Source organism: Zalophus californianus, chromosome 2 (genome assembly GCF_009762305.2).
Source record: "Zalophus californianus isolate mZalCal1 chromosome 2, mZalCal1.pri.v2, whole genome shotgun sequence".
NCBI classification, from domain to species: Eukaryota; Metazoa; Chordata; class Mammalia; order Carnivora; family Otariidae; genus Zalophus; species Zalophus californianus.
Window position 1 is genome coordinate 196,120,545 of NC_045596.1, and position 22,659 is coordinate 196,143,203.

The 22,659-nt window shown below is 49.8% G+C and overlaps 1 protein-coding gene across 1 annotated transcript; it reads left to right on the forward strand.

Annotated features, from left to right (window-relative positions):
• Positions 1–12,020: 12,020 nt before the first annotated feature.
• Positions 12,021–22,117, forward strand: DEFB1 (defensin beta 1). Its single transcript, XM_027597509.2, has 2 exons — positions 12,021–12,209; positions 21,883–22,117. The coding sequence occupies exons 1-2, from the start codon at positions 12,149–12,151 to the stop codon at positions 22,029–22,031; spliced, it is 210 nt and encodes a 69-aa protein (XP_027453310.1). The 5' UTR covers positions 12,021–12,148; the 3' UTR covers positions 22,032–22,117.
• Positions 22,118–22,659: the final 542 nt, after the last annotated feature.

The window sequence follows — 22,659 nt, forward strand, 5'->3', positions numbered from 1 at the left end:
CATCCACAGGTGAACAGATAAATAAAATGTGGTCTATACTTAAAATGGAATATTATTTGGCCTTAAAAAGGAAGGACGGGGCGGCTGGGTGGCTCGGTTGGTTAAGCAACTGCCTTCGGCTCAGGTCATGATCCTGGAGTCCTGGGATCGAGTCCCGCATCGGGCTCCCTGCTCAGCAGGGAGTCTGCTTCTCCCTCTGACCCTCTTCCCTCTCGTGCTCTCTCTCTATCTCTCATTCTCTCTCTCAAATAAATAAAATCTTTAAAAAAATAAAAGGAAGGACGTTCTGACACATGCTACAACATGTGTGAACCTTGACCACATTATATGAAGTGAGGTAAGCCAGTCGCATCAGAACCAACACCGCATGATTCCTTCTACGAGAGGCTTCTGGAGTAGTCAGACTCATAGAAGCAGGAGGTAGAATGGAGCTTGCCACGGGCTGGCAGGGAAGGAGGATGGGTGTTATTGTTTCACTTCAGTTTGGGTAGATGAAATGTTCTGGAAATGGACAGCGGTGATGGTTGTTCAATAATGTGCATGTATTTAATACCACACTGCACCCTTAAAAATGGTCAAAAGGGCAAATTTTATGTTGTGTATATTTTACCACAATATATATTTATTAAAAAATTTTTTCGGGGGTGCCTGGGTGGCTCAGTTGGTTAAGCGACTGCCTTCGGCTCAGGTCATGATCCTGGAGTCCCGGGATAGAGTCCCACATCGGGCTCCCTGCTCGGCGGGGAGTCTGCTTCTCCCTCTGACCCTCTTCCCTCTCGTGCTCTCTATCTCTCATTCTCTCTCACTCAAATAAATAAATAAAATCTTAAAAAAAAATTTTTTTTTCGGGGCGCCTGGGTGGCTCAGTTAAGCGTCTGCCTTAGGCTCAGGTCATGATCCCAGGGCCCGCGTGGGGCTCCCTGCTCAGCGGAGATTCTCCTTCTTCTCCTTCTCCCTCTGCCTACCATTCCCCCTGCTTGTGTGTTCTCTCTCTCTCTCTCTCTCATGAATAAATACATTCTTTTTAAAAAATTAAAAAGTTTTTTTTCAACAGCTTCCTGTTGTTTCCGGAGAAAGATCCACAGTTCCTAACGGTGCTCTGAGGCACGGAGACAGAGCCTCTCCACCCCGCCTGCTCTCCCTAGCCCCCACCCCTTGGTCTTTCAGCTGCATTTCTGCCGATTCCTTCTACGCAAAGCTTGTAAAGGGCTGTCTCCTCTGCCTTGAATGCTCTTAATCCACCTCTCCCTGCACCACTCCTTTTGCCTGGACTTCTGCTCATCATTTTCTTTCTTTCTTTCTTTCTTTCTTTCTTTCTTTCTTTCTTTCTTTCTTTCTTTCTTTCTTTCTTTCTTTCTTTCTTTCTTTCTTTCTTTTCTTTCTTTCTCTCTCTCTCTCTCTCTCTCTCTCTCTCCCTCCCTCCCTCCCTCCCTCCCTCCCTCCCTCCCTCCTTCCCTCCTTCTTTCCTTCTTTCCTTCTTTCCTTCTTTCCTTCTTTCCTTCTTTCCTTCTTTCCTTCTTTCCTTCTTTCCTTCTTTCTTTTTCTTTCTTTCTTTCTTTCTTTCTTTCTTTCTTTCTTTCTTTCTTTCTTTCTGAGAGAGTGAGAGGGAGAAGCAGACTTCCCGCTGAGCAGGGAGCCCGATGTGGGGCTTGGTCCCAGGACCCTGAGATCACGACCCGAGCCGTAGGCAGACGCTTAACCGACTAAGCCACCCACGCGCCCCAACTTCTGCTCATCTTTTAAGCCTCCACCTCAGATACCAAGCTCTGAAGGGACTAACCTCACACCCAGATGAGGTCAGGGACTCTTATCTTTACAAGTGCTATGGCACATGTTCCTTAATCAGAGGATTTAACATTGCAAAATTATTTAATATTTGTATGCCACACCCCGATCGAGAACTCCTACCTGTCTTGTCCATCTTTGCGTATGTGGAGCACAGCATCGACGAAAAAGCTTTCCATGTGTGTTTGTGGGGTAAATAAAGTAGTGTTGTGCCGATGGGATCCCAGAGTCAAACCCTTCCCTCTGCCTCGTGCTGCCTCCAGTAAATCCCTCAGACTGTGTGGGGTTGGAATGTAAAGCAACAGGGGAAGGAGGGGAGGGTCCACTCCCAACGCCCGATCAGAGCTAAGCCCTCTGTCCCTGCAGCTCCAGGAGGGGCTTCTAGGGCCATGATTCAATCCAGCCACAGCCATAACCACGTCCCCATGAAACTGTGAGCTCCCCGAGGACAGGAACCAGGTCCTTATCCATCTTTGCATCCCTCAAACATAGCCTGGTACCTCTCCTAAGGAAGATGCTTTTATTAATATTGGTTGAATAAATAAATAAATCCAAGAATAACCTGTCTCACCTACTTGAGCCTGCTTTTTCTGTGAAAAGAGAATTCTTCACCCCTCAAGGCTTACTTCATAAGGTTGCCATAAAAATGAAAATGAGATTAGGTGTTTCCTTAATTTTAAAATACCACAAATGTAAGATTCACATTTCTTTTTTTTTTTTAAGATTTTATTTATTTATTTGAGAGAGAGAGAGCTCACAAGCAAGGGGAGGGGCAGAAGGAGAGGGAGAAGCAGGCTCCCTGCCAAGCAGGGAGCTGACTCAGGACTCCGTCCCAGGACTCCGAGATCATGACCTGAGCTGAAGGCAGACGCTTAACTGAGCCACCCAGGCGCCCCAGATTCACATTTCTTTACCTACTTTTTTTCAGTGGAGGGGAGAGACCACATTAATTGTTATCATCATTATTTAGTGTACTTTATAATTTTATAGAATTTTTTACATTAAAATTATTATGATGAACTATAAGATTCACCCCAACTTCAAAAATGCTAACATGAAAGTGTGTGCATTGACAAATTAAAGAAATGCATTAAGATGGTGAGAACATAGAGCAAATGATTTGTGTTTACTGGGGGAGCATATTAAAAAGACAGATTCTAGACTACTACTGTTGGCAATTCTAATTCAGGGGCTGTTTTGTAGAGCTGTTCCAGGTGATTCCAATGGGCTGTCCAGTTTGGAAACTGGTTTCTAAAAAAACCCATATAATTCCCCCCATTCTTTTCTAGGGAGGAAACTAAGAATGGTAGAGAGCCTGTAATCTGCCCAAGGTCACACACGGCTATGCCTAAGCTCTGACTCAGGACTGGCTTCCCAGTGCTTTCCCCAGGGGCTTCCCACCAGACCATCCTGCCTCCTTCTGGCTCTGGCTCAGGCTTTCCCAGATCCTGATGACCCCAACAGTTCCCGACTCCAGACACCATCATCTATTTTCAAGAAGGAAAGTCCGTGCACAAATTACCCACGGGAAGAGCTGATCACAGCAGGGAACTGGTCTAGGGGATTTCTGTTGGGGAATGATCGTTCCACACACAAAACTGGTTTTACTTCCCTTAGGGTCTAGCAACCCTTTTACTCCACATACCAAAATACACTCCCCTTGGGTTTCTGCTTTCAATGGCCTCTGTTTTCAGCAATGTTAGCACTAAAAATCAACCCGGCAGGCATTCAGGAGTGGGTAGGTGTGGTTGGCCTTAGTGTGAAACAAAATTCAAGTCACCATAAATTAAGGATCTCAGAGAGCCCCGGGTATGCTCGGATTTGGAGCTTCTGGAAAGGAAGGCCACGTGCAAGGGTGAACAGAGACTGGCCGGACCTTCTGGACAGCATTGCTCCCCTAGCCTGGCCGGAGGGGCCAGATCCTGGGACCAGGATAGATGGAGACACGCCAGAGACACCTCCAATTGTCCCCACTGCACCGAAGCGTTAGGGCTTTGAAGACACGGTTCACTTTGAATTTCGTTTCTGTATCTGCGAAACGTCTGATTGTGTTGAGCTGGAATCCTTTGGTCCCTTTGTTTCTAACTCCCAGAAACCCTTTGTAGACAAAAGCTCCTTCGGCAGATGTATCTGGGCTGTTCTGGCGGAAGCAGGGCAAGGTCCAGAGCTCAGGTCTCGTTGGGACTCGGTAGAAGCCGCCATCCCCCCCCCCCCCCCCCCGCCGGCTCCATGGAACACAGCAACTCCTCGGAGGAAACGCTCAAGTCCCTTCCCGTCATGACGTCATGATGCTACGAGTCTAACTGACAGCACATGGAAATTCTGGGCATAACTGGATAGTTGGCGTCACACCGGGCTCTGCCTTCAGTCCCATGCCTGAGCCAGGACGGGCAGGCTTGCAGCTGCCTGCCTGAAATAAACTGGTCATAAGCATAAATGTTACCTTCATTAAGTGTGTTTACATTCTAGGGAGGGACACTGCCCAACCTTCAGGTCTGGTGCACAAATCAGAGGTATTAGCCCCTCTTGGGAGGATTCCTGGCAGCTGGGGTGCAGGCTGAGCCCTCCTTCGGAGGTTTTGCCATCCTAGGTATAGGGATACTGAGTGTGAGTGGAGAGGAGAGAGATTGTCCTAAACTGTAGAGTTACCGTGGATCTTGTATTTCTTCAAAGTACACTGAAACTTTATTCACCCTTAAAAAGAAGGGAAATTGGACACTGGCTGGAGCATGAATGAAACTCGGAGACTTACAAATACTGTGTGATTGCACTTTTATGAAGTTCAGAGTGGTCCAATTCATAGAGAGAGTGGAGTTTCCAGGGGCCAGGGCAGGGAGAAGGGGCAGTTAGTGTTTAACGGGCACAGAGTTCCACTTGGGAGAGATGGCTGATTCTGGGGATGGATGGTGGTGATGGTTGCACAACATGAATATACTTAATACCCCTGCACTGTACGTTCAACATGGTTAACATGGTCAATATTATGTTTTGTGTGTCTTACCACAATTTTCAAAAATAAATATTTTTTCAAAAGTATTCTGTCATAGGGGCACCCGGGTGGCTCAGCTGGTTAAGCGTCCGACTCTTGATTTCGTCTCAGGTCATGATCTCAAGGTTGTGAGCTCGAGCCCCACATGAGGCTCCGTGCTGAGCTGGGAATCTGCTGGAGATTCTCTCTTCCTCGCCCTCTTCCCCTCCACACATGCAAGCTCTCTCGCTCTCTCTCAAATAAATAACTAAATCTTCAAAAATAAAAAGTATTCCACCATAGACGGAACACAGATAAGTTGTAAATGTGTTATAAAAATGATCCAATGATATTGGAAAATGTCCAAATGAAACTTGGAAATCAAGCAAGCTTCACTGCAGTATTATGGCATGTTTTTTTTTTTTTTGAAGATTTTATTTATTTATTTGACAGAGAGAGAGACAGACAGTGAGAGAGGGAACACAAGTAGGGGGAGTGCGAGAGGGAGAAGCAGACTCCCCGCTGAGCAGGGAGCCCGACGTGGGGCTCGATCCCAGGACCCTGGGATCATGAGCTGAGCCGAAGGCAGATGCTTAACGACTGAGCCACGCAGGCGCCCCAGTATTATGGCATGTTGCCTTTAAAAACACACATATGTATGAACCCATACACGTAGATTCCTCTACAAGGTACATTGGAAAACGTCACAGACTGAGAGAAATCACATCTCTAGCAATTCCTACATGCGTGGGAGGTACAACTCAAGGCAACTTTCATGATCTTGTGGATACACGTCCGTACTGTTTTAGCTTTTTACGAAATGTGTATTGTTTGCGTAAAGAGGCCGACTGCAGGGAAGACAGCTGAGCCCAGCACCTTCCACACCAACCGCTCCACCTGGGTTCAATTTCTGGATCCAGCCCGCACGAACCACTACTCTCTGCCAGTGTAGGTGTATCATCTAGGGAACCCAGGACAGCGATGGGCTCATAATGTGAAGAAGAGAAGCTGTGAGAAACGCCACTGACTGAATGCTCCCCCTGTCCCATCTGTCACTTTCTTTCTCATCTTCCACACAGGAAACCCACATGAGCCTCTGCTGGTGTGACGGCTTCTTCTTCCTCGCAGAGGAGCCACTAAATGCCCTGTCCCACGTGACCCTGCCTTTGGGGGGAGGCTCAGCATTAGCATCCAGTCTAACTCAGGGGCTGAGTCAAGCCCCTCCGTGGCCTCGCGTGGTCTGCAGACTAGATGCATGCGCAGGTGGGGATGTCCCCACGGGGACCTGGCCTGGGGAGGTGCTCGGTCAGGCCACGCCCTTCGTTCTCCTCATCCCTGCACTGGGGGGGCAGCTCCCACATACCCAGCAGAGACCAGGCCTTGGAGCAGCACCGTGGTGGGGCCTGAATCTGTTCAACCCTACAGTGAAAGGCTGCATCTCATTGGATCCTGGCAGGATGGGCCTCCAGCGCCACCCCCTCCCCCCACCTGCCTTCCGCCACCTCTGCACACAGGTCTCGTGCTCCCAGAGTGTGACCAGCAGCTGACAGAAACAGCTCCTGCCTCAGGGGAGCGGCAAGCAATGTGGCCTCTGGGACGTGTCCGGGAGACCAGCTGGCCAAGGACGTGACCCCAGCAGACCACAGTCACGGTCTGGTGCACATGAGAGCGCCAGGGAAAGGGTTGGAATCTGTGCCCACTGCTTCTGGGACACACAGAGCTGCAAAACAGAAAGCAGCATCGTTACCTGAATGATCACACAGAATAAAAACGAGCAGAGTGACAACAGGGAGGACTGACTCACCGCCTGCCCCTTCGAGCCCCCTCCCCCTTCCCGTCGTAAACACTGTTAACACTTGGTGCTCTTCTTTTTAGGCTCTGGGCTTTTTTCTTTGCACTTACATATGTGAATGTGCACGCACGCGCACACACACACACACACACACACACACATTTTTTTTCTCTTTCCCCCACATGAATGTCCTTAAATCTTAGGTTCCTCCTTGAAGAGAACCTGACTCATGCTTTTCTATCATAAAATGTGTAATGATTATCATTCTCCAGAAAGCAATAGAATGGATGTAGAGGCCGTCCTCCAGTGTGGCCCGGGACTGTGAACCTGAGGCCTTTAGTCTGTTTTGGTGGGGACACAATTCCGTCACTCTTCTGTTCATGCATTTCTTCCAAACAGTGCCTGGTACCAGGAGAGAGAATGGGGCTCCCACACAGCCCCTCCCTCAGACCTCACTGACTTGGGTGGGCGGTAGCGACAAGCATGGAGAGCACGGGACAGTCGCTCTGATGGGGAAGGAGGGTTTGATGGAGCAGCTCAGAGGTGAGGAGTGGAAGTCAGGGAGGGCTTCTCAGAGGAGGTGGCAGGGGGACATGAACACAACTCACCAATAGGAGCTTCGAGCCCCCAGAGGGCAGGGCATGCACTTCACCCCTACAGTGCTCAGCACACAGTTATGTCATAAATATTGAAATGCAAACAAGTGTATGCTTAGTGAGGAATGATCCAAGTTAAATATGCACCTAAAGCCTGTGGATCAGCCTGGAGCCTGGGAGCAGTCCATAAGTGTAGCTGTCTGTTTTCCACCTGCACCTGTATGGGGGCAACGTGAGTTCGGTACCAATCCCTCTGCCGGCCTGTGTGAGCACCACAAGCACCGGTGCCTTTGACCCCTGGGAACACTGTCCCCATCTCCCCATTTCACAAATGGGGCAACGGAAGCCGAGACTGTCCTGGCCAGCAGGTGCCGGGTCCAGCTGGCTCTGAGCAGAGAACAGGTGGGAGAGATACAAGAAGGTCTGGGCCTCACCAGGAGAGGCGGCTCTGAACTTGGCCTGGAGCTTCCAGGTGGCTCTGCAAAAAGGGAGACAGGAAGCTAGAGGCTCACGGCAAACACAGACATACGCTCTATGCATCCCTTCACCTCTGCCGGGCACCCCCTCATTTAACCTGCACACACTCCAGCATTATCACCAGCAAAACAGAGTCAAGGAGCCAGGGTCTCTCCTCATTTTGCCATCTGTGACCGCCCACCCCCTGCAAAGAGGGACAGCTCGATTTCCTTGATGCTTCTTAACAGCGCGAGCCGGGGGCCAGGCGCCGTGTAGCTTTCTCCAGCCTCCCAAGCCCTCTCCCTGCTCTGAGGCCATCTGGTGCTGGTGTCTCCTCAGCGGGGCTACTTGGGACGCTGCCCCGGGGGGCTTTCGGACACACAGCGAGGCAGCCCGCACCCCAACACCACCATAAAGACGTAGGAGGACTGGACACATCGAGAGCCAGTGTTAATGCAGGGCCAAGGGTGGAAGAATGGAGCTTGAACCCTCAGGTGCCAGAAATAAAGGACAAACTCCGCCAGAGGTGAAGGAAAAGCGATTCAGCCAGAGCTGGACAGAAACCAGAGGCAGACTGGACCCCAGGGGCTGGAGGCTGGAATGTCAGTGCCCACTCAGGGGGGCCGATGTCCCAAATATCTGGCTACAGCCACCTAGCGCCAAGCGCACCCAGGAGTCTGGGGCTTGCTCTCACACGTCACCAGATGGCAAACCCAGTGGACACCCTGGAATGCTCTGTTCTCGTACAGAGTTTTCTGCATTTGGTCGCCCCTCCCTCCCCTAGAAATGCTCCCTCCCCTGGCTTCCACCCCCATTCTCCTGGTTTTCTCTCATGCTCCCTGAAATGTCCATCTTCTCTGGGATTTGTTAAAAACCTTCTTTCCCTACAGATTCCATTCACTACCATGGCCCCCTTTACCATGTCTGAGCAAGTCACCTGCCTTCCGAGAGCCAACACCTTCTCTGCCACCAGGCAGCACAGCCCATCAACCTTCACGAATGCCCAGGAATTAGCCTCGGGCCAGGAGCAGCTTTAACCCGTGAGTGAGGGTGTGGGGCACGGATACCCCAGCTTCCACAGCCCCTAGCCTGGGGAATTCTGGCGCCTGTCTTCCCAAGGTTCCCCACGCAATTCAGCTCGGCGCGTCCCCTGTGGCCTTAATATCACACATTTTATCGGCTGTCCTGCCTTGCCCCCATTATTTCTCCTCTCACTTACTAAGTCCTTACACTTCCCAGTTGCTAGGTTCCCTCATGCCTCCAGGGAAACCCAAAGTGAGATGCTCCTCACACTCACACCTTCATGCAACCACCATTTCCCCAAAATCAGACGACCTCCTGTGCATCCCATCTCCATAGATTGCGTCACCTTTCATCTAGTCGGAGCCAGAAATCTCGTGCCTTTGGGCTGCGACCATGCCACCTTGGCTTCAGCGTCTTGATGTCCCTTGGCTCCAAGCTTCCTTCGCTCCCTCTTCACAACCTCCGTTAAGACCCTAGCTCCTCCACAGCCTTGCCCTGTCTTGCCACGTCCAGTCTTGCTCTTCCATCTTCCACACTTACCCTCCGGCTGTTTCCAAAATTGCAGTTGTTTCCACTTATCTCTGGGATTCAATTCTTCCAAAGCCTCCCTATCACTAAGGAGAAACCCCACACTGGCCAGTGTGGCATTTAAAGGCCTGAACATGTGTACACACGCCTCGAGCATGGCCCGTCCTCTGCCTGAACCATGTGCTCGTCAGAACACCTGTCAGGTGTCGTAGTAAGTACATGTCTGCTCACCTGTCTCCCCAGCTAGACTTGTGCAGGACACCTCCATACAGCTTCTTCCTCAATGCACCCCAAGCCACCAGAAAATCACCTGGCACATCATGGGAATTGAATAAATGCACTTGAACCGACCAATGAAAGAATCAGTGAATTTGAATGCAATAAACCCTTGCATATGTTTTTATTCACCCAGCTTCTTAATTCCTTCTCAGGGTCTGGGGATCCTCTAACTTCAGAGCTTAGTGGGAGGTAAAAACGCCCCTTGGCAGGTGCTGAGGATGTGAGGGTCTTGCTTTCCCAGACTCCCTTGCAGCTGGCCCTGTGACTGAGGCTCTGCCAACTGGACCCGGGGCTGGTGGGACAGTGGGACCAACGGTGGGGCTCAGGGTGAGAAAGGCAGGGAAAGGAGGCCCCCGATGCAAAACCCCCATCTGCCTGCCTCTATGTCTCTGTATGCCTCGCTCTGTTTCTCTCTTCTTCTCTGATTCTCACAGTCTGTGCGTGCATGTGTCTGTCTCTGTCCTTCCCTCTGGCAGGGCCACCGTGGAAGTATCCAGAAGGTGCTGCTTTGATACAGATGGGGCTCTGCCAGTGGTGGTGAAGGCCAGCTCCTGGTGCCTCACACAGAGAAGCCACCTCACACGGGTCTGCCCCAGACCAGATCCGTGCCATAGTTCGGACACTGTTGCTGGAAGCTGAGCTCCAAGCAGCTTCTCCAGGCCCCCCATCGATCCTCTTGGAAAACTCCTCTCTTGCGTCACCAGCCAGAGCTGCTTCTGTTGCTCACAAATAAGAACACTGACCAAGACACTAGGAGCGCTGCTTATAGATTTATGAAAATTAAAATTTAAAATATCTTTAGAGTTGATGAGAACGTGAGAGATCCTCAGACAGCAGCTAACACGACGCCCCGGGCTGACAGTTGAAGGACTGAGACTCCAATCCTTGCAGCTCAGGAAGACTCAGCCCCGTCTGGAAACCAGAACCTCACACTCCCAGAGGCCCCGCCAGGGGCTCGCTCCTGGGAAGCCGTAGTTGACAACTTCCTAGTAACGGACGTCTAGTTGGAAAAAAGGAAAGCTGGACAAGAAAAGATGCTCTGCATCATATAAAACAAATTAAAACAAGGAGATAGCCCTTCCCACCTGTGAGAATGGCCCAAATCTGGAAGCACTGCCAACACCAAATACTGGCCAGGACTTGGAGCAACGGGGGCCCTCGCTTACCACTGGGGGGACACAAAATGGCGCAGGTACTTTGGAGACAGTTCGGCAGTTTTTAATAAAACGAAACAACCTCTTGCCATACGATCCAGCAATTGCACTCCTTGACATCCACACTCAGGAGTTGAAAACATGTTCACACAAAAACCTGACACAGATGTTTATAGCAGCTTCATTCGTAACTGCCAAAGCTTGGAATCAACCAGGATGTCCTTCTGTAAGTGACTGGAGAAGTAAACTGTGGTTCATTCAGACAGTGGAATATTATGTAGCACTAAAAAGAGATGAGCTATCAAGGCATGAGAAGGCATGGAGGAACCTTCCATGTGTACCCCCAAGTGAGAGAAGCCAGTCTGAAAAGGCTGCGTACTGTCTGGTTCCACCCACGTGACATTCCGGAAGAGGCAAAGCGGTGGAGACAGGAAAGGGATCCGTGGCTGGAGGGGTTAGCGGGGAGGGAGGAACGAAGAGGTGGAGCCCCGAGGATTTTTAGGGCACAGGGACTACTCTGCGTGACACTGTCATGGTGAATGCGTGTCATCATACGTTCGTCCACACCTCTAGAATGCACAACACCAAGTGTGAACCTTAATGCAAACTATGGACTCAGGCTGATAATGATGGGTCGATGTAAGTTCATCAGTGGTAACAGATGTACCCTCTGTGGGGTGGGGGGGGATGCTGTCAGTGGGGGAGGCCGGGGGGGCAGGGAGTAGATGGGAAATCTCTGTAGCTTCTCCTAAATTTTGCTGTGTACCAACAACTGCTCTAAAAAAATAAAGTATTGATGAAAAAAATTGTTTAAGTGATAGAGGAGGATGGTAGGTTTAAAAAGATTTGAGAGGCACACCCATTAGAAAGAAAAAGAAAGGAAGGAAGGGAGGAAGGAAGGAAGGCACTGGGTAGTCAAGGAGAGCATGCACCGCAGAAGCAGAGAATTTTGCGAAAGCAGCCTTGGCCTGTGGAAGAGTCCACACCAGTAGGTTAAGTGAAAAGCAAGTGGCTGGGCCTCCGTCAGGGAAGAGGGTGCTGTCTGGGGCCATCGCACAGGGAACACGGCTCAGCGACAGAGACTTGCACGGGCTGGGGGCTGGGCAGCCACCTCGCGCAGTGCTCTCCGCCCCCCCCCCCCCCCGAGGCCACCTTGTCCGGCTCTCTGAGCGCCCCCCCACCCCCCCACCCCCGCCACGGCGGGCCTGCCGGCCTGAGCTGCCTTCTTCAGCAAGCCCCTCCGCATTGCCCAGCCTCAAAAACCAAACAGAACTGGTCAGAGGAGCCAACTCCAGGTTTTCCAGGTGGAAAGCTGAATCTAGTCACAGCTAGACAGAGAAAAGTGTGTGCACATGACTCGCAGACTACTCAGGGCAAATGGCACGAGGGGTTATTTATTAGAATTTCACTCTGGATTGCGACACCACCCTTCAGATCACCTCTGCGGTTGTGCAACCTCTGCCCTATAAATACAGAGACACTCCCGCCTCTGGAAGTCTCTGTTGGCTCGGCCTCCGAGGAGCCTCTCTGCCTTCACCGGGCATCCCGGCCCAGCCTGCCAGGCACCATGAGGGTCCTCTCCTTCCTGCTGCTGATTCTGTGCCTCCTCTTCTCCCACCTGGCCCCAGGTGAGCTTTGAGACCCTGCTCTAGCACCCTCGCCCTGGGCCAGGAATTCAGGGGCTAGGTCTGAGGACAGCTTCCCCTTGGGTCCTGGGGGTGGAGTGGCAGAGAAGCATCCCGGAGGCTGAGGGGCGGGCTTAGGCAGACTGTGATGGGCAAGCCTGCTGAGCCGGGGGCCTGGGGCTTTCCCCCGAGCCCCAGGGACAAGCCCCCCGGGAGCACCCCAGGCTGACTCCCCCCCGGCCCGCAGGGCAGCCCAGCCGCAGGAGCGACAGACCCAGGTCTCCCTCCCCGACTGTGCTTGGGGCTCCATGCCCTCGGTGCTTGGCAGGGATCGGGGCCCGTCGCAGGCAGCTCCAGCATCCCCCATCTCCGTCTTTGTCCCGGACATCTAGAAATCATCCTATGTGGAAGGGGACCACGTACTCTCTTTGCAACATGGCTCCTCGCATTGAGAGGCCAGCTTCCTATCCAGGGGCGAGAGGTGTAGGCTGCCAGCCCTGGCGCACCCCGGTCACTGGGTGGGGCCTCCCAGGTGGCCTGCGGTAAGCAGGTGCACCTGCCCCTCCCACAAAGCCAGCTCACCCTGCACCTTTGACTCACTTCATGCTCGGGCGCTCAGGGGTGCGCAGGTGGTCTTCAGTCTTCCTTGGGAAGTCCTCCCATGTTCTGCGGAGCGGGAAATCTCCCCAGGGCACAGGAGGGAGCTTTCTGTCGGGCCGGAAGGGGGCAGCTCCCCTGGGTCAGAACAGCAGTGTAAGAGGAGGTGGGCCACTACAGGTGGATCCAACTGGGGACATGTTCTATCATGGCCTCGAGCAAATCATACATCCTGGGCCTCAGCTGTCTCATCTGCAAAATGAGGGGGCTGTGGCAGGGAGCACTTAGAGCATGAAAGCTCCAAAGTCCCCTAAAAGATCCGACGGTGCTTCTCTGCATCATAGAAATCTGCTACATTTTCTCCAAGGACAACTCAGTCCCCCCATCTGGAAACTGGGTAGGAAAGTATTCTAATGCAGAGTTTTAAGTTTCCAGCTGGGACCCACTCGAGGGGTGGAGAAATCAGTTTAGTGAGTCGCCACCATGTTGTTTTCAAAGAACCAACAATACGAGTGCATGCCGCCCAGCGAGCGTACATGCCTTCTTATCCCACTCTGACCTCAGCTGCACGCGTGCACGTGTGCATTCGCCCCGAGGGGCCCTGCAAAGTGTGTGACTGCAGTGCAGTTCAAGCTTGAGAGCCACTATATTAACTTGAAGAGTTATGTTCAGTCAGTCACCTCGACAGATGACTACAGGCATCTCATTCAAAGCAGAGAATATTAAAGTGTTTCTGAGGTGATGCAGGAACAACCAAACGTACTAATCATTCCGTATAGCAGTATTAGCTAACATGATGGAATGCTTAGTATACACAGGACTCGCTCAGACACTCCCAGGAGAAGCTCCCCTATGCTGTCCTCTGACAACACGCAAATCCTGTCTGCACGGCACTGATTCTCCGTCTGGGGACAGGACCAAGTTTAAGATAAGAAGGGAGCCGAGTGCTGCTTCTAGAAGGTGCTGCTTGGGTCCCAGCCTCACACTGTGATTCCGGCCGAGCCCTCACAGGGGATCAGTTCACTCCCTTTTCTGAGAAAGCCATTAGGGCTCATCTACTCACCCATGGGGAAACTGAGGCCCACATGCCCCGAGGTGAATGGTGGTTGTGTGGTCACTGCCAGAAACCATGACTGGACATTCTCTTTTAGCAGTTTTTATCTCTATCAAAAAAAGGGGCCGCCTTTTATCTTAAACAAATCTTATTTCTGCCCCTTTTATCTTATACAAATCTTATTTCTGCCCCTTTTATCTTATACAAATCTTATTTCTGTGAACACAGCATGATGTCCCAATGACAAGGCAACTCGGGTCCCCTGCATCAGCTGGATGAGAACCCAGCCGAGGGGTTTAGAAATCAGGATCGTTTGGGGCTGCTCACTCACTGATTCCACAAATATTTAGGTAACAGCTATGGTGTGCAGGTATTGCCCTGGGGAAGGGCAAGAGAACACAGCCCTTGAAAGCATGACCTGACGTTCTAGAAGCAGAGCATGACAAGAAACCCAATTTTATAATTAATTATCTAATTACCATTGCGTTGTGAAATGCCATTAAGTACAGGGTGCCCGGGGAAGGCGTGACAAGGGGACTGACCTGGTCTCGAGGGGCCAGAAAGGTTTTCCTAAGGGAGCTGAGAAGGGAAGGAAAGATGGAAGTCATTTTGGTGTTCGTGGTATTTAAAAAAAATGTTTGTACTTCCTTTTTGACATTAAAAACTCAGGATGTGTCACATAAAGATCAGATTTGTATCTTCTCTTAAGAACACAAGCAAATGAAGCCTGAACTCTAGGTACAGCAGCAGTGAAGCAACTCCCCCCATCACTGCAGACCCCACCGCTTCCTACCGCTCGGCCTCAGCCTCCTTCGCCGACTTTCCCCATCTGTCTGGCTGCTGTGGGCAGGCAGATCTGTGGGCCAGAGTTAAATAAACTAGTGAAAGGAGAAGGGCAGGTGGGAATAAAGACCAACCAGAGAGAAAGGCTATCGGGTGTGAAAGCCCAGAGAGGAAGGGAAATAAAACCCTAAAGCTCTCACTTTTACCTTAGTCCCCCCTCTCCCCAGGCCCGTATGGGGAAGGAAGAACCATTATCCTCGTTTTGTGGATAAATAACTTGGCCGAACTCACAGGACTGCTAACAGGCAGAGTGAGGACTCGAACCCAGGCCGTCCGCTCTGACGCCGGGGCTGCCGAGTCAGGCAGAGAGGAGTCATGGGCGCAGGAGACTCTGGGGCCTCACTGAGTGGGGTCTTCTGCAGCAGGAAACCATCCGGGTGTGTGTGGGCCCCAAAGGTTTTTAAACTGGGAGAGGGATAGAATCAGAAATGGCTTCTTTTAGAGACTGTATTGGCAGCGTGGAGGCTGATTGGGGGAGAGCAAAGCGGACCCAGGGACGTGGGAAGGACGTTCTGTTTCAGCTACGCCTTTTCCCAGGTGGTTAGCACTTCCCCAGAGCAAAACTAACCAAACCCACGGAGAGAGGCATGGTCCACTCCTCCATACCCTTCCTTCCTTTCCTTCTGGGACACGATGGGCACTCCTAGGCGTCTGGGCCTCAATTTCCCCACCTCTAATATGAAGGTTTGGGCAAAATGACTCCCCGCTCGCACATTCTGTGACCCTCAGAGTCTGCCCTGCCTTGTCCACACCTGAGTGTCTCACTCTGTGATCCCCACCCTAACCTGCTTGCCCAAATTCCTTTCACCTGCCTGACCTCTGGCAGCCACCACCAAGAATGTGTTTCCTATGGCCTCTGGGTCCCGTCGAGAAAAACATGCCCCCCCTCCCCCCGCCTCAGACACAAGGGCCCTGCGGCCGCCAAACCAAGCTTCGCAGAGGCCCCTGGTCAGCATCACATGGGAAACTGAGCTGTGCTCACAAAATACCACACGTGGCGCTTTACAGCTGAACAAAGCAGTTCTATGAATATCATCTCACTAAATGTCCCAGCATCTCTATCACACAGGGACCTACTATTATCCCCATTTTACAGATTTCTTTTCTTTTTTTTTTTTTTTTGGTAGTAAATCTCAGAAAAGTTGACTTTCAAATACCCAGCCGGCAAATAACAAGAACTTGATTCCAGCTCTGGTGCCAAACCCCACATTCTCTCCACACGCTTCCCCAAGACTCTGGCTGTTGTCACCAGGCACACAGGTGGATCTTAAGAATAACCTAGGCAGAACTGAATTAAAACTCTCATGAACTTCCAAGAGGCGTTGCTGATTTTCAAGGCAGGAGTTGGCGAGCAGGGACCCCACTGGGCTACGTGCCTGTGGAAGGGGGCCTCCAGTCTTTAGTTTTATTCCAGTTCAGTTTGGAATTTTGTTACTTGTTTTGCAGGAGTGGCCTGTGTATTTGATTTTGTCCCCAGATAGCTTAAGAAGATTCATAGAGGGGCGCCTGGGTGGCTTGGTCAGTTACGCTTCTAACTCTTGATTTCAGCTCAGGTCATGACTCAGGGTCGTGAGATCGAGCCCCAAGTCGGGCTTGCACTCAGCAGGGAGTCTGCTTCTCTCTCTCTCTCTGCCCCTCTCTAAAATAAATAAATAAAATCTTAAAAAGAGGACGAAAAGGTTGCATAGCGATGAAGTTGGATCCTCTCTGGCCTCCGCCGATGGCTTGAGCACCAGCATCACTCCTAAGGGTTTCGATGCCCCAGCGTCAGGGAAGCCTCTTGCTGGCGGGCAGCCCTTCCCCCGGCATGACTGCCAACCACCACCTTGTCCTGAGCAGGGAAAGAGCCTCAGCTGACTCGCTGAGGCCCAGAGGGCTCCGATCAGCTGATTCTGCACATAGGACCAGGCTCCTGCCGCTTCCCAGCACCGCGTCCCCATATGCCTCAGTAGGTGTGGGGCTCTGCGGCCAGGGGTGGGAAAACCCAGATTGCATTCTTTGGCTCTGTGTGTCTGCGCGTCTGTTTGCTCCTCACACATCTCAGACTTCTCGGTCCCACAGGTCAGGTGTTCCGGCTCCTGACCTTTCCGAGAGACTCCTGCCCTTTTCCTGCAGGTTCCTGGGCAGGGAAAGGGGGCGTGGATCCTGGCAGGGGGCGAGGTGGGGCCTCATAGTTTTTCCAAAAACCCTTATCATTTTCGCAATTCACTCTCGCCTCAGCCTGGTGGTTTTTTAGCCCAAGACACTTAGAATTTAATCAACAGCCCTCCAAGTTTTGCCTTCCAACACTGTTCCAAAACCTCACTAGTAGCTCTGATAGGATGTCACAAAGGGAACCTTGGTGCCCACATTTCTGAGCAGAAGGACAGAGGACGAGCTCCGTTAGCAACCTGCTCACCACACTCCATTCCTGGGATCCCCCCTCAACCCCCCGCTCCCTGTCTACCGTTCTCTGCACCCATTTCCTACCGAGTTTCCCGCCACTGAATCCAACGGTCCTTCTTTCAACCAACACCGGTTATCGCCCCCTGACTAGAGCGACAGTTGGTGTTGCCCCTGCATTGAGGTGGGATTTTGGACAATCCAGCTGTAACTGGCTCAATAAATGTACACGTGCAAGACTCCCTATTTTCGCCGCAAGCATAGAAACTGGCACAAACCTGCTTTGCCAACAGGCCTGCCTCCGCTCCTTCTCACCCCCTTGTTCTTACCTAGAAGCGAGTTTTCTCTTTTCCACATTCCTTTGGTTTGTGGCGCTCCGGCGGCCGCCACGGGATGTGCGGGATCACGTATCTCAGGCCAGCTTCGTGAGCACCGACCGGAATAAGCACCAAGTTCCGGGAAGTGTTGTCGCCCTTGGGAAAGGGGAGAAGAGCAGGTGTGAGCTACCCACGGAGCTCATGGGCAGGCAGGGAGTGCAGGGAAGCGCACCGAGTCGGGGACGGGACGCACCCCGGGCAGAGCCTGCACAACTCTGGGAACAGGCAGATAACGTTTTCAGAAGCAACTCTTACTTTTTTCCTTCTTTAACTGCAAAATATAACGTGCATCCAGGGAAGTGCATAAACCAGGAATGTACAACTTAATGAATCACGAAACAAGTAGCCTGTGACCAAGGTTTAAGTCAAGAAGCAGGACTTGGCCGGCACCTAAAAAATATCCCTCCGGGCTTCTCGGTCACCCACCCCTTGCTCCTTCCCCCAGAGGTAATCACCGCTTGACTTTTATGGTAATGACTTCCTATATTTCTTGGACTTTTACCATGTTAACACTCATGCTGAATAATATAGCTTGGTTCATGCATGCCTTTCAGTTGGCTAGGTACCATGAGGTAGGGGGCATTGTGGGTCCTAGGATATGCATGTTCAATTTTGATTGATAGATAGATAATAGCACAAAAAAATTATATTTTGGTAGATAATGCCACACCGTTCTCCAGTGAATGAGAGTTCCCATTGCTCCGTATCCACACCAATTCTTGTTACTGGTCAATCATCTTTAAATGTTAGGTGTCTGGTGAGTGTAGTGGTAGCTCCTTGGAATTTTAATTTGCATTTTCCTGATGAACACTCAGTTGAGCACTTTTCTATATAGTTACTAGCCATTTGGATATCTTTTGTAATACGTGTCTATATTTTCTATCAGATTATCTGTTTTTTCTTAATGATTTGTAGTAGTCCTTTTTATATTCTGCATGCAAGCCCTTTGTAACATTACAAATCTCTTCTCCTACCTTGTGCTGTGATTTTTCTCTCTCCTAATGGAAACTTTCCTTACACTGAAGTTTGTATCATGATTATAATGTGGCTAAATGTGTCATATCTTTTCCTTTATGGATAATCCCTTTTGTATCTTAAGAAATCTTTCTTTACCGCCAAAATATGAAGAAAGTCTGCAGTGTTGTCCTCTGATGACTCATTATTTCTCTTTTTTCATTTAGACTTATTGTCCACCTGGCAATGGTTTTTAATGTGTGAGTTAAGGGTAAAGTTTGTGTTTGTTTTTTTTTTTTTCAACATGAATATCCAATTGTCCCAGAACCAGCTCTAAGGAGAGCATCCCCGCCCCCAACCACAACTGTTCCCCTACGCAGCTGGTCTGCCCCAATTCTCAGTATGTGTATGGGCCCCCTTCTGCACTCTTTATTCTGTTCCACTTGTAGGTTTGTCCTTGCATCTTTACCAAACAGTCTAATTACAGTGGATATATAATTAGTCTCGAAATCCAGTAAAGCAAGTCCTCCTACCTTCTTCTCCAAGAGTGTTTTGGCTATTCTTGGTCCTTTGAATTCCCATATAAATTTTAGAATAAGCTTTTCAAGTTTTACTGCAAGAATCTCTTGATATTTTCATGGTATGGAGTTAAATCTGCAGATTGATTTGGGGAAAATTAACATTTGAAAAATAATTAATCTTCCAGTGCTTAAAACAGCATTCCCACTTATTTTGTTCTTATTTAACTTATCAAAGAATATTGTATTCTTATATACAGGAGTATTGTATTTTCTTAGAGTTATAACGAGGCATTTGATATTTCAATATGGTGATTTGTTTTAATTTCATTTTATGTGTTGGTTGCTAATACACAGAAGTAAAATTGATTTTTTTATATTGATCTTATATACAGCAACATAGTTAAATTTTTTAATTAATTCCTTCTGGAGTGTCTATATATAATCAGAAAGCCTGCAAATAGTGACAATTTTATTTCTTCCTTTTCAACCCTTACATATATATATTTTTTTTCCTCCTGTTCCTCCTCTGGCTGGTAACCTCAAGTAGAACGTTCAATGCAATTGCTGACAGCCATTATGCTGGTCTTGTTGGCAATCTCAAATGAAAAGTTTTCAATGTTTGAGCATTGAGTGTACTGTTGGTTATAGGCTTCTGTAGATTTTCTTTATGAGATCAAGGAAGTTCTCACCAGTTTCTCATTTGTTGAAAGTTTTTATCATTAATCAGTGTTGAATTTTTCCAATTTTTCTGCACCTGTTGGGACGATCATAGGATTTTTCTCCTTTAACTGTTAATAGGCATTGACCGATCTTCAAATGTTAAATGAAAGCTTGAATTTGTGAAATAAACTAAACTTGGTTTTATTCTGTTTGCTGACATTTTATATAGGATCTTTGCCTCTCTGCAGATCAGGGAGGTTGAGCTGTAGGTTTCCTTTTCTTTCCTTGCGTTGCGGATCTTTATGGATGGTGGTATTAAGACCAAGTTGGCATCACACCATGAACTAGGGAATGTTCTATCTTGTTATTCTGAAAAACAGTGCTGTGTAGACACTATTTCTTATTTGTTGCTTGGTAGGATTTGCTAATGAAGGCACCTTGGCCTAGAGTCTCATTTATGGACTCGATTTCTTTGATATTTATGGGACTATTTACATTTTCTATTTCTTATTTGTTTATTTTAGCGAATTGTATTTTTCTAAGAATTTTTTTGTCTCAACTGAATTTTTATGTTTGTTCAGGTGAATGTTCTATTTTTTCTATATGGATATACGATTAGAAAAATATTTCCAATTTTTCTATTTCCGTGAACTATTCAAGTTTTTTAATTCCTAATAATTTTAATTTTTTTATATTATAGTAGAAGGTGCTGTCCTTGCTTCCCTTCCTGTCTGCTCCCAACCTTGACAAGGGAATTCTGTACTGTTAGTTCTGACTAAAATTTGAAAACCAGTGGTCCAGCGATTCTCGATTCTTTACCGAACATTAGACGCGTCTAAGGAGGTTTTTTTTTTTTTTTTTAAATGCCAGTACCTAAACTCCACCCCAGAACAATTAAGTGTATATTTTTAAGATTATCCCAACTGATTGAATGTGTATGCAGCATGGAGAACACTGGTCTACACCACAATTTCTCAGCCTCGGGGCTATTGACATTTGGGGCCAGATAATTCTGTTAGAGGGCTGTTCTGTGCATCGCTGGTCCCTGACAGCACCTCTGGCCCCCACCCACCAGATACCTATAACATCCTCCCCACATACCCCAGAGTGGTGACAGCCCTCAATGTCCCTAAACATTGCCAAATATCCAGTCACCAGACACCCACAGTTCTAGGTCAGATGAGGCAGCTGTAACAGGGATACGGATTACAGAAGGGGACAATTTCAATGGGTATGAGAACCGTCTTTCCGATATGCAGAGACAGACGACATTAGAATGGACTGTTCCCACCATCACCGCTGGTGATGGCCTGCTGTGTTCATCAGCTGGACGGGGCCATAACAAAAGAGCACAGGGGGGGTCTCCTTCAACAACAGACATTAATCCTCTCCCACTTCTAGAGAGGATTAATGAAGTTCAAGGTCAACGTGTCAGTGGGTTAGGCTTCTCCAGAGGCCTCGCTCCTCAGCTCGTGGATAGCCGCCTACTCTCCTGTCCGCATGTGGCCTTTCCTCTGTGTGCCCTCATCACTTTATAGGTCCAAATGTCCTCCTCTTATAAGGATCCCAGTCCTGTTGGGATTAGAGACTACTTTTATGACCTCATCTAACCTTAATCACCTCTTGAAAAGCCCTACCTCCAAATACAGTGATATTGTGAGGCCCTGGCTAGTGAGGACATCAACATACACATTCTGGTGGAGGGGACACCATTCAGGCCATAAGACCTATCAACGAAGGCAAGCAAAAACAGTGGCTCGACCCCCACTTACTGGGGATATCGTAGGGCAGCTATCAGATAGGGCAGAAGACTAGTCTAGAAACCTTCTGATTACGAGATTCTGGGATATTGGGAAGAAGGCAGAATGAACTCCAAGTGGACAAAACAGTGGAAGTGTTATAGGGTAGCCATACTTTCAACCTGCCCTGAACGGAACACAGATTTCAGTGAAGATGGTGATAGGAGAGATGGGGAAGCAGGGATTCCGGTTGGAGGGGTTGGTACAACCAGGCAGCATGGGAGCGGGGGAAGTTTAGGACGCTCACAGAGTCAGGATTGAAATCCCCGCACACCTTAAAGCTCTCTGGGCAGAAGGAAACCGCGCTCAAAAGCCTGCTACTCATCATCGGCTTCCCTCTGGCCATAGCTGGCACAGACCTCGGACAGTGCAAAATCTTGGAAGAGAAAACCCTTCTCAGGGCTTTGCAAAGAGTTGCTTTGCCAAATGTTCTAAAATCACTGTGGCCGCAAGCTGTGAGTCTGAAGTGTTTTCTTTCCCTCCCTACAGGCGCTGGCTTTCTGACAGGTCTCGGCCAGAGGTCTGACCACTACATCTGTGCTAGGAAAGGAGGCACCTGTAACTTTTCCCCTTGCCCACTCTTCACCAGGGTGGAGGGCACCTGTTACGGTGGGAAGGCCAAGTGCTGCATGCGTTGACTCTGAGCCGGGCGTGATGGAGAAAGGAAGTCAACGAAGTATTTGTAATCGCTGTTTTAATAAAAGACGACTTTTTTTTAAGCATACCTCTTTCCGACCAAAATGACTCTTGTCTCCTTTAGGAAGAGGTTGCGAGAGCCTGGGGGTTAGGAGCAGAGATGGGCCGGGCCACAGGGCCCGCCCTGCACGGCGATGCTGACCAGGCTTGAGCCGTGTCACCTCCACTGCACGTCATTAACAAGGCAGGTGTGGGCGATGCCGAGGGTGCCCGTGAGACCAAGGACACACCCACGAGGAGGGGACGAGGCCGACGAGGCCTTCCCTGGTCCAGGTGCAGCTCACCCCAAACTCAGCGGTCTTAGCAGCCTGTTCCGTGAAACAGCCCGTCTGCAGAGTCCAGAGCAGCCTTTTCTCCTTCCTGGGCCTGGGGCAGTGGGTGGGTTCACCTTAGCATCCGAGAAACTCCCTTAGGGCCACAAAACATCTCCCGTAACTTCCCTTCTCCAGGCCTCGTGTCCAGCTTCCCGCTCCGCGATCACACAGCCTCGCCCGGAGCCAGTGACGGAAGCCTCTGTCCTTCTCATTTCACTCCTTGGCCCGCAGACACCTGTTGGGGAGGGAGAACGGG